Source organism: Megascapheus bottae, chromosome 24 (genome assembly GCF_031878675.1).
Source record: "Megascapheus bottae isolate mThoBot1 chromosome 24, mThoBot2.hap1, whole genome shotgun sequence".
Taxonomy (NCBI): Eukaryota; Metazoa; Chordata; class Mammalia; order Rodentia; family Geomyidae; genus Megascapheus; species Megascapheus bottae.
In genome coordinates this window covers 19176949-19191943 of record NC_143532.1, presented here as the reverse complement: position 1 = coordinate 19191943, position 14995 = coordinate 19176949, and the positions used below count along the sequence as shown (strand labels likewise).

General features: G+C 51.2%; 1 protein-coding gene across 1 annotated transcript in view; it reads right to left on the bottom strand.

Annotated features, from left to right (window-relative positions):
• Cngb1 (cyclic nucleotide gated channel subunit beta 1) overlaps positions 1-14995 on the bottom strand; it is a 50923-nt gene that overhangs the window by 28018 nt on the left and 7910 nt on the right. Inside the window, exons 12-17 of the mRNA XM_090357062.1 lie at positions 9229-9373; positions 8658-8738; positions 4308-4395; positions 3807-3843; positions 3537-3552; positions 997-1256 (exon numbers count right to left, since the gene is read on the bottom strand). Of these exons, the coding sequence (XP_090213188.1) occupies positions 997-1256; positions 3537-3552; positions 3807-3843; positions 4308-4395; positions 8658-8738; positions 9229-9373 (627 nt within the window). The remainder of the gene's footprint in view (positions 1-996; positions 1257-3536; positions 3553-3806; positions 3844-4307; positions 4396-8657; positions 8739-9228; positions 9374-14995) is intronic.

Below are 14995 nucleotides of genomic sequence, written 5' to 3'. Positions count from 1 at the left end.
GACCTTGTATCTCTCCCAGGTTCTCAGCTCTGCTTTATAATCACTGTGCTTACGGTCATTTCTATGTAAGCCTTCTATTTGTGGCAGTAAATGCTAGTTTCTCATTCCATTAGTAATACAAGTGTCCAAAAGCAGCAAGAAAACAAAAGTAGAGTTGGTCCAGATATCAATGAGAGTCCTGGAACCGTCTACAGGGGTGAATGGGAGAGCCCCACCCCTCCCCACCTCGAGGAGATGGAGCACTAATGGACATCTCACCCTAACTCCATGACCATTGAGAGGGAGGAAGAGAAGGCAGCCCTGTGTCTCTTCCCCACCTTCTCCACCTGGTCTGAGACGCCAGCCCTGCACAAGGCCAGAGAAAACCAACAGCCAGGTCCAAAGGGAAAGGCGGGAAGGGCTGGCTGGAGTTAAGGCAGAGAGTGGCTGGAAGTCTCTATCGAGCCTCAAGGCCATTCTGGGTACACTGGGACAGGCCTTCCCTCTGCCCTTTAAGACCGGCCCCTCCCAGCCCTGTAGTCTGTACACAGTACTTCTCACTGTCCTGAATCTGAATCACCTAGCACAAAGTCTAGCCTCCAGCAAACTTACAAGGTCAGGTCAGGAGATTCTGTCTGTAGTTGGCCTCATATTATTCCACCATTTCCCTCCCTTCACTGCCTCGCCCCTCCACCAGCTCCTTGACCAAGCTTCAAGGACTGAAGTTCTGAGGGGCTTATTTAAACTGAAGTAGGAGTGATTGCCTTATTTTAAAAACTGATGGCTTACAGAAAGCAAAATATAATTCAAATAACTGAATCGCTCATTGTGAGATTTGAGGAATGGGGGAAAGGGGACAGAAGCCCCTTAAGTCAACACCAGAAAGCAAAGGAAGGCCTAAGGAAGAAAACTGGTTTTCCATGAGCACAGGCCAGGTCCGCCACCTTGACTGTGCTCCCATGCAGGAGGTCAGCCAAGCCATGCAGAAGCACAGGGCATGGGGTGGGGTCACACTACCGAGGCGCCGGATGGAGCTCCTGTTCTCCTTGGCGAAGCTAGAGCTGGACAAGGCTGTTCTCCGGGAGATGAGGACAGGGATACGGGTGATTGGGGGGCGGTAGCTGGGCACATTGGGGAGGTGCTCTGCCAGATTTGGGGGGACCACCTGGCCAGGAGGTTGGTCCTGGACTAGACGATTCAGCTGCATATCCCGGCCTGAGTTAGCCATGGTGCTGGGGCCAGAAGGTCGCAGGCAGGCAGAGGTATGACCCTGGGGGCTGCAGTCCAGAGCAGAGGTGGAGAGGTGGCATGAGTGGGGCTCCTTTCCAGTGTTCACACAGAGCAGCCAGTGCCCTGCCCAAGGTCTAAAGCATTGCTTATTTTTATTTGTTGGTTTTCAGAGGCAGAGTCTCACTATGTAGCCCAGGCGGGTCTCAAACTCACAATCCTCCTGTCTTAACCTCCTGAGTGCTGGGACTGCAGGCATGCACCACTAAGCCCAGCTAGAAGAATCACTTTCAACCCTGGAACAGAGCATTAAAAGTGTCACCTAGCAGGATTCCAGTGGCTCATGCCTGTAATCCTAGCTACTTATGAGGCTGAGATCTAAGGATTGTGGTTCAGAGCCAGCCTGGGCAGAAAAGTCTGTGAGACTCTTATCTCCAATAAACAACTCAGAAAAGGCTTGAGGTGGTGCTATGGCTCAAGTGGTAGAACACTAGCCTTGAGCACAAAGAGGCTGGGGGACAATACCCAGGCCTGAGTTCAAGCCCCAGGACTTGGGGGGTGGCAGGGAATGTCACCCAATTAAGTCCTGTGACTAGTCCACCAGCAGGTTCTAAAAGGAGACAGCCCAGAGCCCCAACCTCCAAGCTTCTCATCATCTCAGTACTTACCAACCAAAGTAGCATTTCCCATCTCAGAGAATTCCAAACTCAAAGACTATCAGACCCCTGACTCAAATAGCCTTATGCCAGAATTGTCCACTCCCCCAAAAAACCCTGCCAGAAAATTTGTTTCACTTTCAGCCAGAAAGCAATGTCCTTTCTTAGCATACTGGAGCCCGTTCTAAGCTGCTGTGGGCAGGAGTCACCAGGAAGTCTGGAACCGCCCTGCCCCCTGCAGGCCTGGCACCTGGGCCACACCCTCTCCCTTGGTTGTGTGTGCAGCCATGTGCACACACAGGATTCACAGTTTTGCTCTCAAACATGGATGTGCAGTCACAGAGTGAACTCAGTTTCCAATCCAGCTCGTGCTGGCTGGGATTTGGTGTTTCTAACCAGCTCCCAGGGGACGCTGAAGCAGCCAGATGCGGCCTATGCCTTGAATAGCAATGGACAAATGGCTGTCTCAGCATTCCTGGGGGGGAGGGTGCTCCAACCACCTGCTTGTAAGTCTCCTGGGAAGGGGACATGTGCAGAGGCAGCTCTGTCACACTTGGTCAGTCCTGGGCTGCCCCATCTACATGGAAGCCAGACATCAGGTCAGACCTGGTAGGTTCCCATGGGTAATTTTTTTTTTTTTGCCCATCCTGGGCTTGAGCTCAGGGTCTGAGCACTGTCCTTGGACTTTCTCAAGGCTAGAGCTCTACCACTTGTATGTGGTACTGAGGAATCAAACCCGGGTCTTTGTGTACGCTAGGCAAGCACTCTACCACTAGGCCAAACTCCCGGCCCTACGGATGATTCTTTAACATTCCAAAAACCAAAGTGGACCTCATACCTGTAATCCTAACAATTCAAGAAACTGAGAGTTGTGGATCTTGGTTTGAAGACAGCTCCAGCAATTAACCACCAAAAATCTGGAAGTGGAACTGTGGCTCAAGTGGCAGAGTAACCACCCCCCCAAAAAAAAACACCTCAAAAACCCCATTGAGAATGTGAGGCCCTGAGTTCAAGCCCCAGTACCAGTACAAACAAACAAAAACAGGTGGCCAGCAAGTTCAGGTAAGCTAGAGTTAGGACAATTGGCTCAGGGCCAGCCCCAGGGTGGGAATCTGGGGTACACTGTCTCCCCTGCTCTGTAAGAAAGATACCACTGCTCTAGTTCTTTAGATTTGGGAGCTGTGACTCAGAACAATCACAGGATTAGCTGTGGGTCACAAAGCAAAGAAGGAGAGGAGCCAGGGATGAAACAGCTCTGTTTTGACTTCTTGGCCAAGCCTCAGTTTTTTCCATCTGAAAAGTAGATGCAGGTAGCTGAAGAATGGTAGTATAAGGGATTCCAAGCCAGATTAGGGCTTGGCATTCAACTGTCTTGAGTGTAAATACACAGCCACTGCTTGGCTGCCCTGTACCTCCCCACACCCCTGCCCCTCCACACCCCTGCCCCTGCACATCCTGCCACCATTCCTGGACTTCTCAGGATTGACTGGTCTTGGCCAAAGGAGCCAAGTTCACTGTTGAAAGCAGCTTGGGAGGCCCAGAAGCCCCGTCTAGCCCACAGAGACAGAACCTAGTGCACACACACCTTAGGTGGACAGCCCCACTGAACACAGACTCTGCTCCCACTGCTCCTCAGTAGGTGATGGCTGAGTGAAACCCTCACTGGGCCAGCACCTGAAAGCTGGTTCCCCTGAAAGAACAGGTGGCACTGAGGGCCAGATGACGAATCCCTGGCCAGGAGTCCCAGCCTCAGCCATTTCTCTAGAACCTCAGAAAGACATGTCTAGTTGTGATCATGTGGCCCCAGGACACAGAGGATGGGCTGTGACACAGATGAGGACAGATGGAGGACTGGGAGGGAGGGGGCGGGAGGTAACACATAGGCTGGGAAAGGAGAGGAGGAAGAGGCTGTCCTCAGCCTGAAGTCCCCCCAACCTCACATACCTGCTGAGCTGCTGGCCTGGGCCTCCTCCTGCAGCTCCTGCAGAGACACAGGGGGAAAAGCTGGGTCTTGGCCACCTCCTGCCTGCTCACATCCCATCCTCCAAGGGTGTCCACCCCTGGTTCTGCCCCTCAGGCCCACTCTGCCCTACCTGACCCCTGGCCTCATCCTGAGTGCCAAGAGCCTCCCCACGCAGCTGCCCCTGTCCCACCCCCAGAAGAGCACTCCACAGTGTACTGGCCCGCTGGGGCCCCTTGCACTCCCAGGAGGTGTGTGTGGCATGTTTTGACACCAGTAGCCACAGAGACCTGGAGTAGGGAAGGCAGACAAGCGGCATCAAGCCCAGCTCACCCCAACACCACCCCCATGGCCAACGCCCTTCCTGACTGTCTGACCCTGACACGGCCAAAACCCTCCACCCTGCCTGGGTCCTGTGGGAATCTCACCGTGGTGGGGCAGTACTGGTGTGGATAGCAGGTCTCCAGGGCCCCTGGCCCTCCTACCTGCAGTGGTGCTGTCCAAGGCTGTGTCCCGTCTACTGCACTCTGGTCCACACTGGCCTGTGACAGCAAACAGCTATCCAGCAGGACACTGTCAGCGCAGAGGTGGAGGAAAGGGTTGGGGTTAGTGTGCCTGACATTGCCTGAGGTCTGCTGAAGCTAAGCTCTGACCAGAGGCTGGGCTTAGAGATACCCAGGTCTAGATCCAGTGCCCAGGACTGGAGCCACTAACAGCAGCTGTGTGAAAGGAAGCCTTCCCAGAGGAGGTGGCCTGTGAGCTGCACCTCAAGGATGACATTTTGAAAACATGGAATGGATCAGATAGGCCCGCAAGGAAGGGTGTGGCATGTGCCAGAAGGAGTGTGGTGGCAGTAGAAGGGGCCATCCAGAGATCACTATGGATGTCCAGAATATATTCATTTCCCATAGCCTCCAGGAAATCATGTTTTTCATGTCCTCCCTAAAAATATATGACCAATTATGTATACAACTGCTTTCTAGGAAGATTGATAGGTCAACATATTGCTATTCCATCTTGTAATATTTAATCTAAAGGGTTTGTTTGGTGTGTCTGATTTGAAAAGAAATGAAAATACTTGCCCTGCAGGCACAAGGCTCTGGATTTGATCCTTAGCCTCAAGAACAACAACAAACAAAGAAACAAATATTCTCAGGGGACCTAAGACATTTGGGGCACTGTACTTACTATCAGGAACTTGACCTTTATGGACAATAAGCATGAAGGGGCCTGAACTAATATAGGGTATTTCCTAGCTCAGCCTGCTTCCCCAGGCCTAGTCTGCAGCCCTAGCCAGAGGCTCCCCAGCAGCCTCATTTCCCCTGTGTCAAGTGAGCAGGGCACACTGCATGACCTTGGGCAGGTCCTCTCGACACCCTGGGCTGCCGCTGTCTCCTAGGACAGCAGGATTTCCCAGCCTGTGCAGCCTGGCTCCTTTCAAGGAGGTCAGGGGGATCAGTACAGCAAGTGGAAAAGCCCACAAAGATGCCACAATTGTTTGTTCTGGATTCTTCCCTAAGCGCAACACCAAACATTTGCTTGGGAGCCAATATGACTTGGGACAGGACCCCAGCTCCACCCTTCCTGGCAGGGCATCATCTCTGAGCCTCAGTTTTTTCATCGGTGAAGTGGGGTCTGTAACCAAACTTGCCATTCTGATTCTCTGCCAAGTGACTCTTTAATGATAAACAATGTCTATTTGTTGTCTTGTCATTATTAATCCCAGAGAAAGAAATAATCCACAGGGTTAGGACCTCACCCATGTGGACTGGGGACCTCTCAGACACTGAAGTCCAGGACTGGTCTGGTCAATTTGCCCAAGACCTGTTACCCTCGCTTAGCCCAGCAGCTGAAGCCCAGGAACTAGAGCATTCCCTGGGGATGTTCAAAAAGGGGAGCAGAGCAAGCTGGCTCCAGGGCTTCCTGGAGGCCTTGTAGCTCCTGGTTGAAGGCAGGTTTGGCCATAGCCAGCTTGTGAGCGTTTCCAGTCTGCTCCCTCCACAATCCCCCTACACAGTGCCCCCACTAAGTCACCACATACCTTCAGTAAGTTTTAGCCCTCGAACTCCTGGGAAGGAAGGAGGGAGGGAGGGAGGGAGGGAGGAAAGGAGGGAGGAGGAATGGAAGGAAGGAAGGAGGAAAACAGGAAGGGAGGAGGGAGGAAAGGGAAAGAGGCGAGAAGGAGGAGGAAAGAAGGGAGGAAGGGAAGATGGGAGAAATGAAATAAGGGAAGGAAAGAGGAAGGAAGGCATGCAGGCAGGCCAGCCATAGGCAGAAGCAACCACCTACTTGGGTGTCTCTGTCTTTGCCGGCAAGGATACCCATGTTGCAGGACTTCACCTGGAGGCCCCCACATTCACCCCAAGCCCAGGGTCGGCACATTCAAGTGGAGACTTGGACCGTCCCAGCTCAACCAAGAAAGCAGCTCCTGAGCCAGTGTGGCTCAGATGACAGCCGAGCCACCAATCCTCCCTGCTTCTAATGGCCCTGAGGGAGGTGCAGAAACTGTAGAACCACCCCAGGGAGGCCAGGTGGGGACCACAGGCCGTGGTTGCTAGGAAAAGCCCAGCTGCTGCCTGCAGAGACAAGGTTGCTAGGTGACCATTTGCGTTACCAGGGCCCTGACGTCATCAGTAACCTGTGCCTCTGAAGAGCCAGCCAGGAGCATCCTTCCCAGCTCTGCCTGTCCCATGCCTCACACCCTCTGGAAGTGGCTCTGGATTACTGGCTCTGTCCCCCACAGCACCTTCTTCCTTCTGCATCTGGGACTCTAAAGTTCCCTGAGTTTTAAACTCTTGGTGAACCTGTGCCTGCAGATCTGTGAGAAACTGTATGCATGTCTTCTAGGACCTCAGCACAGGGCAAGAGTGAGGTCTGTAGATACATGCTAGTGTGTACACGAGTATTTCTGCACACATGTGAATGTGTTGCTGGATGTACATCTGTATCTATGAGCTGGTACACATGAGGATTCTGAACCTGTATATATTGTACATTGCATCTGAAAACATGTGCATAGTCATGTGTGTGTGTGTGTGCGTGTGTGTGTGTGTGTGTGTGTGTGTGAGCACAGTCAACCACTGGCCTTTAAGGGGTATTTCAGTGGCAAGTGCAGGTGTTTCCAGCCCACATGCCAGATGCAGATGCATAGCACGTGTGCCAGGCACATGGCAGCATGTAAAGTATCCACCTGGCTGGGGGAGGGGATGGGAGGCACTCAAAGCTATAATCCTAGCTACTCAGGAGTCTCAGATCTGAGGATTACAGTTCAAAGCCAGCCTGGGCACAAAAGTCTATGAGGCTCTTATCTCCAATTAAATACCAGAAAACTGGAAATGGTACTGTGGCTCAAAGTGGTAAAGTGCTAGTCTTGAGCAAAAAGAGTTCAGGAACAGTGCCCAGGCCTTGGGTTCAAGTCCCACAACTGACAGAAGAAGAAGAAGAAGAAGAAGAAGAAGAAGAAGAAGAAGAAGAAGAAGGAGGAGGAGGAGGAGGAGGAGGAGGAGGAGGAGGAGGAGGAGGAGGAGGAGGAGGAGGAGGAGGAGAGGAGGAGGAGGAGAAAGTCTGGCACTGTACCATTTCACTCACACTGTCTATTTTCATTTTTGCTGGCTAATTGCTTGTTAATTTCACAAGGCTAAGGATGTAGCTCAGCGGTAGCACACTTGTCTAGCATGTACACGTTTCATCTACAGCACTGTGGGAAGAGAGGGGGAAGAAAAGGAAAAGAAAAAAGAAATAACTTCCCAGGTAGGAGGCGCCAACAGATAAAACTGACAGCCTTGGAGCTCTTCCATCCCAGGAAGTAACAAGTGGAGGATGCATGACCTCCTGCCGAAGTTGGAAAAATAAGCAATGGACTCAGCAAGGATTAGAGCAGCTTCTGGCTCTGAAATACTGGTTTAACCATTTCCCAACTGGGACTAAAGAGTGGGTCTTATGACTAAAGGAGATCTCATGACATCACTGGGAGAGGCTGAGGTGGGGCTCATGACATCACTGAGGAGGGGCTAAAGAGGGTCTCATGACATCATTGGGGGGCAAAGGAAATAGCTGTGGCTTTGTTCATTAAAAAGGAGCTTGGCAAGTCCATTGCCTGTGTGTCCATCTATACATTCAATCAACATTTATTTACTACCTGTGTACCAGCCAGGCCTGTTCTAGGGGACATAGTAGTGAAAACAACAGGCAACAGTCCAGCTCTTATGGCAGAGGTGCAGGTATGCATGTGTATGTGCATGTGTGTATGTTGGGGGTATTGTGTGGTGAGCTCAGTAAGGGAACCCCAGCATATCCTGACTCTAGGCCAATGCTTGGCACACAGAGCACAGAACCAAGGAAAGGGGTTCAGTATTAATATATATATATATATGTATATATATATGGCTGGGAGTTTGGCCTAGTGGCAGAGTGCTTGTTTAGCATGCACGAAGACCTGGGTTCAATTCCTCGGTACCACATACATAGAAAAAAGCCAAAAGTGGTGCTAAGGCTCAAGTGGTAGAGCTCTAGCCTTGAGAAACTCCAAGGACAGGGGCCCGGAGTTTGGCCTAGTGGTAGAGTGCTTGCATAGCATGCATGAAGACCTAGGTTCAATTCCTCCATACCACATACATAGAAAAAAAAGTCGGAAGTGGTGCTGAGGCTCAAGTGGTAGAGCTCTAGCCTTGAGAAAGTCCAAGGACAGTGCTCAGGCCCTGAGCTCAAGCCCTGGACTGACAAAAAAAATAATAATATAAGCAGCTGTGCCATCTGGGAGACGGAGGCCCCTGGCTGTAACCCACCCCACCCCTGCTCCCACCCCAAACCCCTTGCCAGGTGGACAAGTGACTCACACAGGCTCCACTAACTCCTCTTCTTCCTCCTCCTCTCCTTCCTCTTCATCTTCCTTCTCCTCCTGAATCCAGGGCAGCTCCCTGGATCGGGGTCAGAGGCAAGAAGTGACACCACTCACAGGCACCAGAGCCCACTGCTTTCGGCATTCTCTATAGCATGTCCCATGATGCCTGACTCCCCACAAAGCTGGATCTGGGGAGCCCCACCTGAGCAGCTCCAGGCTTTTGCTAGCTATGAGCCTTCTGCACTGTTGGGTGGTAATCTAGGTCAATCCTGAGCCTCTCTGGGCCTCAGTTTCCCCATCTTAGCAACATAGCTCATGGAATCGAGCTGCTTGAGTAGCTGTCACTAAGAATCAACTGTGAGGGGCCAGGAGTATGGCCTAGCAATAGAGTGTTCGCTTAGCATGCACGAAGCCCTGAGTTCAATTCCTCAGTGCCATATACACAGAAAAAGCCAGACATGGTGCTGTGGCTCGAGTGATGGAGCACTAGACTGGCTTAAAAAAAAAAAAAAAGGACCCTAATTTTTAAACAATACCTCTCTCCGGCCCTGGCTCTGGCTCCTCACCTGGGCATCTCCACCACAGCTTCAATCTCCTCTTCAAAAGCTGGAACAGGGTTGGGGCTGCCATGCTGCTCCGTGTCCTCCCAGAGGGAATTGACCTCTTCCAGGACTAGCTCAGGCTCCACTTGCTCCACGGGGAGGATGCTGACTGCAGGGGACACAGTGGAGCTGTTGGTGAGGTTGGAAAAGTGGGCTTGGGCCTCTGAGCTTCAAGGTCATCACACCTCTCTCTCCCTCACCCCCCCACAAGAGAACCTTGGCCACCCCACAATGTTTCATCTCTTAGCCTCAGCACTCAGAGGCATCATCATCCAGCAGAGTAAGGCCCCGGAATAGTCGCCTGCCCTTTTCTACTGCTTCCTCTCTTTTTGTCTCATGATACAGAGCTTCAGTTGCAATGGCTCACAGAAAGGCTGCTTCTAACCGAGCACTGAGCATGAGGCCAGGGCCCTGCCATCTTCAGGTGGTTTGGGCATCCTGCAGGGTGCAGGGGAGACCGCCCAGGATCTGTTCTCTGGATGCCATCCCTTGCTGACAGCACACCCCCAGCTCAGCACTCCGGAAGTCCTCCTGTCCCCCTTCCTCTAGGCCCAGCCTCCCTATCCTCTCAAGAAACTGACTCTCCTAGATGGGAATAAGATCACAGAGTATGCATTTTGCCAGGTTCCCTGATCACTACAGTATATGGGTACAGAAACTCCCCTGGGGTGGCAAAGAACAGAGAAACATCCTGGGTACCTTCCAGGTATCCCCCAAAAGTTCCAGGGGCTAGGTGGCCCTTGGGCTAACAATAGTAATAACAACTTATATATATATTTTTTTTAATATTTATATATTATTCCTTGGCAGTCCTGGAGATTAAACTCAGGGTCTTGTGCTTTGTTAGGCAAGTGCTCAACCACCTGAGCCATGCCTAGCCCATAGAGGTGATTTGAATGGAGGCAGCCTTACCTGGAACACCCAATAACATAATTGTGTTCATAGGTAGCATAATAACTACATAATTACCTTAACAGTAACATAACACATTCCTGAGTGCTTCCTGTGTGCTAAGTGATTTACCTGGATCCACTTGGTCCATCCTCACACCAACTATGATCCCCTCTTTAAGATTTTGTTCCCACATTACAAATGGGCAGACTGGGGTAGAGATGCTTACTCTGTTTTGTGCTGGTACTAAGGTTTGAACTCAGGGCCTTGCACTCTTGCTTGGCTTTTTCTCTCAAGGCTGACACTCTACCATTTCAGCCACACTTTTCAGTTCAGCTTTTTGCTGGTTAATTGGAGGTAAGAATCTTACGGTTTTATTTGCCCAGACTGGCTTTGAATCTCAGTCCTCAGAAGGAGTTTCCTGAGTAGCTGGGTCTACAGGCAGGAGCCACTGCTGCCTTGAAATCAGTGTTTCCCATGGAGAATGCCCTGAGAAGCTGCTCTGTCGTGTCCTAAACTATCCTTTCTTGCAGTTGCTCTCCATTCTTCTACCCTACATTTGGGGATCCTCCAATCCAGACCTGAAATCCAAAGTTGGGCATGCTGTGTGTCGTTTCTACATCTCTGCGTCTTCAGGGTGCTATGCCTGGGTATGGCAAGAGTCATTGAGGGAACAGAGAGCTCAAAAACGTTAGCAGACCAAAGAGTGAGAATGATACTCTTAACCCTATTGACAAAAGAGAGGACTTAGACAGGTCATGCAGGAAGCTAACAGAAGAACTAAGTCTCCTGGGCACCATTCCAGGTAATAACATAGCCCAGGTGAGCACTCCCTGGCACTGGAGCCTCTCTGAGCAGGGCACTGCCCTTACAGTGGGTGTTGTCCTTGCTTCCCACTTGCATTAACTCTCCAGGTGGTATTCGGGGATCAATGCCTCACAACCTCTGTCTTTCACCCCTTCAGTGGGCATGTGAGCTGTGCCTCAGGCCGTCCCTACTTTAGGGCCAAAGATGCCTGAGCTCTGAGAAGAGGAGGGCTTGGATCACCAGCCAGGAAGGACAGGAGTGGAGGCTCTGCACATGGCCCCAGGCAGGACAAAGTAGGCCTAGGGAGAGGAGCTGCAGCTCAAGGCCGATGGCTCCAAGCCAGCCTCTCTGGAAGGCCTGGCCACCTGTGCACTTGCTCTGCCTTTTCCTGCTGCAGGTGAGTGACATCTCCCTCCTGGCCCTGAAGCACTGGTCCTTCTTCATTGGGCCTTGCTAACGGTGGTCCCAGCCCTGGTCCCATCATCAGAATCATCTGGAAAGAGATTTGCAGGCAGTCTACCCATTCATGAGGGAAGCAGGAGGTTTTTTCCACTGCGGCCCTGGTTCAATTGCTTTCCCTGCCTCCAATATTTTTTCAGCCCCCAAGTAATCTTTTGTGGGGTCACTCCACAAAACCACTCAACCCCTTTTGGAGGCTTCACATTGTCCACTGCCTTTGTTCCCTGAAGCCAGACCCCAATATTCTAACTTTATCTTCAACCTCAAGGAGGCAGTCTCCAGATGAGATAAAGTGTCCATCACTCTCCACTATCCCCTTCCTCTCCTACCTGCAGCCATTTCTTCACTTTCCTACCTCTCCCGGGGCTGGGTACTCAGTTTTAGACACCAAGGGACTCAAATTCAAATAGTGGCTGTGAATAGAAGGACAGCTAGCAGCTGTTTGTCAGCCTGTCCTCTTGAGGAATGTGGCCTGTGACATCTGGGCTCTCGAAGGTTCTGAGGCTTCTCTCTGTATAAAACTACCTGACTTGTCAATGTCAGCAACTAAATCTAATTTTAAAACCCTCTTCTTGGCCTAAATAAAGACATGGTCCTGGGAGTCTGGGAACACTGGCTAATTCCTGTCTTCTGTCTTCCTGCAGCTCTGATTCTGTGGTCATAGCCTCTTCGTTCTATCCACCCATTTTTAAATTAACGTGGTTCCCACATAATCCTAAGCAAGAATACCATGCCACCACAGCATCAAGGTTCGAAGTCATGCTTTTAATGTAAAATTCAGTGTTTGCTACTGTCACTGGTGATCCTCAACAGTTTGTAGAAGAAAGTGTGGTCAGCCGTGGGGAGAACTACTTCCAGGCAAACTAGAACTTGTCACATCATGAGGACTGAGAACTTCTGGCCACAGAGATGTTCAACATGGAAGACTTCCAATGAGGAAGTCCTCCTGTTGTCTAGCCTAAGTCTCTAGGTTGCTCAAGGCCAGGCTTGCTCTTGCTATATGGTCTGGATGCTGCTCCCTGGCTCAGCATCCTGAAAGGAGGTTCTGGGACTTCTGTGAATGAGACTGGCTTTCACTGTCCTGCTTGGAAGTATGGGGAGGCCAGGGGTTCATTGTTCCACAGGGGTGGTGGTCAGTATCCACTTCCTCCCCCTCCCCCACAAGGTCTTCTCCTCAGGGCATCCTTCTGAACTTCATCCATCCATCCATCCATCCATTCGTTTGTCCATCTGTGCGCCCCAGATCCCCTTCTCCCTTGTTTCAGAGGCCTTCTGCTGCTGCCACCCCTGAAACAAAGAAGACAGAGGGTAGGCAGCTATGGGGAAGGAGGGATGAATGTTTGGAATGTGGGAAGGAGGATGGATGGAATATTGGAGGGAAGGGAGGATGAATGGATAGAACTTCGGAAGGATGGAAGGTTGGATATAACAGAGATGTTGGAGATATGGAATGTTGGAGAGATGGGGGGAACACTGGGTGGATGGATGGATGGGAAGTATGGATGGAATCATGTTGAAGGATGCTGAGCACTGGATAGATGGATATAACATTGGATGGGCTGGAACATTGGAGGAATGGATAGAATATAGGAGGGAAGGATAGAAGATCAGAGGGATGGAATATTGGAGGGAGAGATGGAACACTGGGGATGATGGGTGGATGGATAGATGGATGGATGGGAGATATGGATGGAATGTTGGAAGATACTGAGCACTGGGTAGATAGATAGATGTAATAATGGATGGATAGATAGATAGATAGATAGATAGATAGATAGATAGATAGATAGATAGGACATGGCAAGGGAAATGGAATGTTGGAGGTATAGATTGAACACTGGATACATGGGTGTGTGGATGGATGGATGGATGGATGGATGGATGGATGGATGGATGGGCAGGCCAGGAGGCTACACAGGGGAAGGAAAGGGAAGCTCATCCCCAAGACTCAGTGTCACCCATGGAGTGAATTAACAGTGTCTTCCAAGAAGATATGCCTAAGTCCTAACCCTGACGCCTGGGAATTTGGCCTTATTTGGAAATAGGGTCTTGGAAAATGTATTAAATTGAGGATCTGGAGATGAGATCAACCTTGACTTAAATTGATGTCCTTAGCAAAGGGAGGAAGGGGAGATGTGACAGACAGAGATATAGAGAAAGCCATGTAGAGGTAAAACAGGGGTGGGATGACAGACATTAAGGGTGGCCAGGAGAATGGTGGGGATGTCACCCACAGAACCCTGGAAAGAACCAGGCCATGTCAGGGTCTTGGCTCTCCACTACTGGCTTCTAAACTATGAGGGAATACAGTGCTGCTGTCCCAAAACATCCGCTATTACTCCTTTGTCCTGACAGCACCAGCATTGAGCTCCTTTATCAATGAGCTAAGAATTCTGGGTCCTTTGAAGAAAACAGAGAGGAAGATAAGAGGCACTGGGGCCCGATCCCTATTCCCTGCAGCCCCTAAAGGCCCCTTTGGTTCCCTTAACTTTGGTGACCACGTCATTACCGCCAGCATTGCAGAGTTGTTACCCCTCATCCCAACCAGATTAGCTCTATGACCTTGGGCAGGGACTATCGAGCTCTGAGTTCTGCTCTGACAGCAATGGACAGCTCTACTCTGTATCCTCCAGGATGGCAGTGAGCCCCATGGGAGACCAGTGTGTCCCTCCCCTGAGGTGAAGGCTCTCCTTCTCATGTTGACATGACAACTGTGAACTCTAACACCTCTCTCCTGGCTTGTCTGTCAGACCAAGGCCTGCAGTCAGTGATTGGCCTGTGTGCCTAGCCACAGTGATCCCCTGGCTTCAGAGTACTCATGAAGACCACTGGCCCCATAGGTCTGGGATTGGACACAGTTTTGCAGGCCCAGTGGGGAGCAGCCCTGAGAAGACTGTCACTCAAAGAGAGGAGTGTGTCCAGGATGGAAGAGGGGCTATAGGCCATAGGCCACAGGCCACAGGCCACTTGGTTCACTATGAGAACCCATCACAGGCCTGCAGGCAACACGCTGTCCATCACTAATTGTTGAATGAATAAATGATTGTCTATAACTTTTGGGGAATGTGGGGGGCACAGAGTAAAGACTCTGGCCATCACCTGCTCTGCCTGGCCTCAGGCCTCTGTCTAGTTCTAGCTCAGGGCTGGGATACCTCTCTAACCCAGATGCAGGGGAGGGATCCCTCCCAACTCAGGAGTGTTGGAGCCCACAAATCTGACACACCCCGCCCAGGGACATCTATTCCTTGCCTTTCCCTACCACCAGGGCTCTGCTCAGCCAAACCCACTTGTCCTGCTGCCAAGGAAGGGAACCAGCTATCTGGGGGTGCTGCCAACAGGAAGAGGACATTCAGTTGACCTTAGGACTCCTCTGGACAGAAGTTGGAAGCCGGCCTGCCTGAGTGGCAGCTCTGATGGCCATCTGGCTCTGGCTGCCTGGACAGGCTGGCAGGAAAGGAGATGGACTTGCAGAGCCGGGGGTACGCTCAGCTCCAGGGATGCCAATTGTGTCCCAAACTCAGACCTAAGGATACCCGCAGCCCTCAGAAGATGCATATGAAGACCCACTAATGTC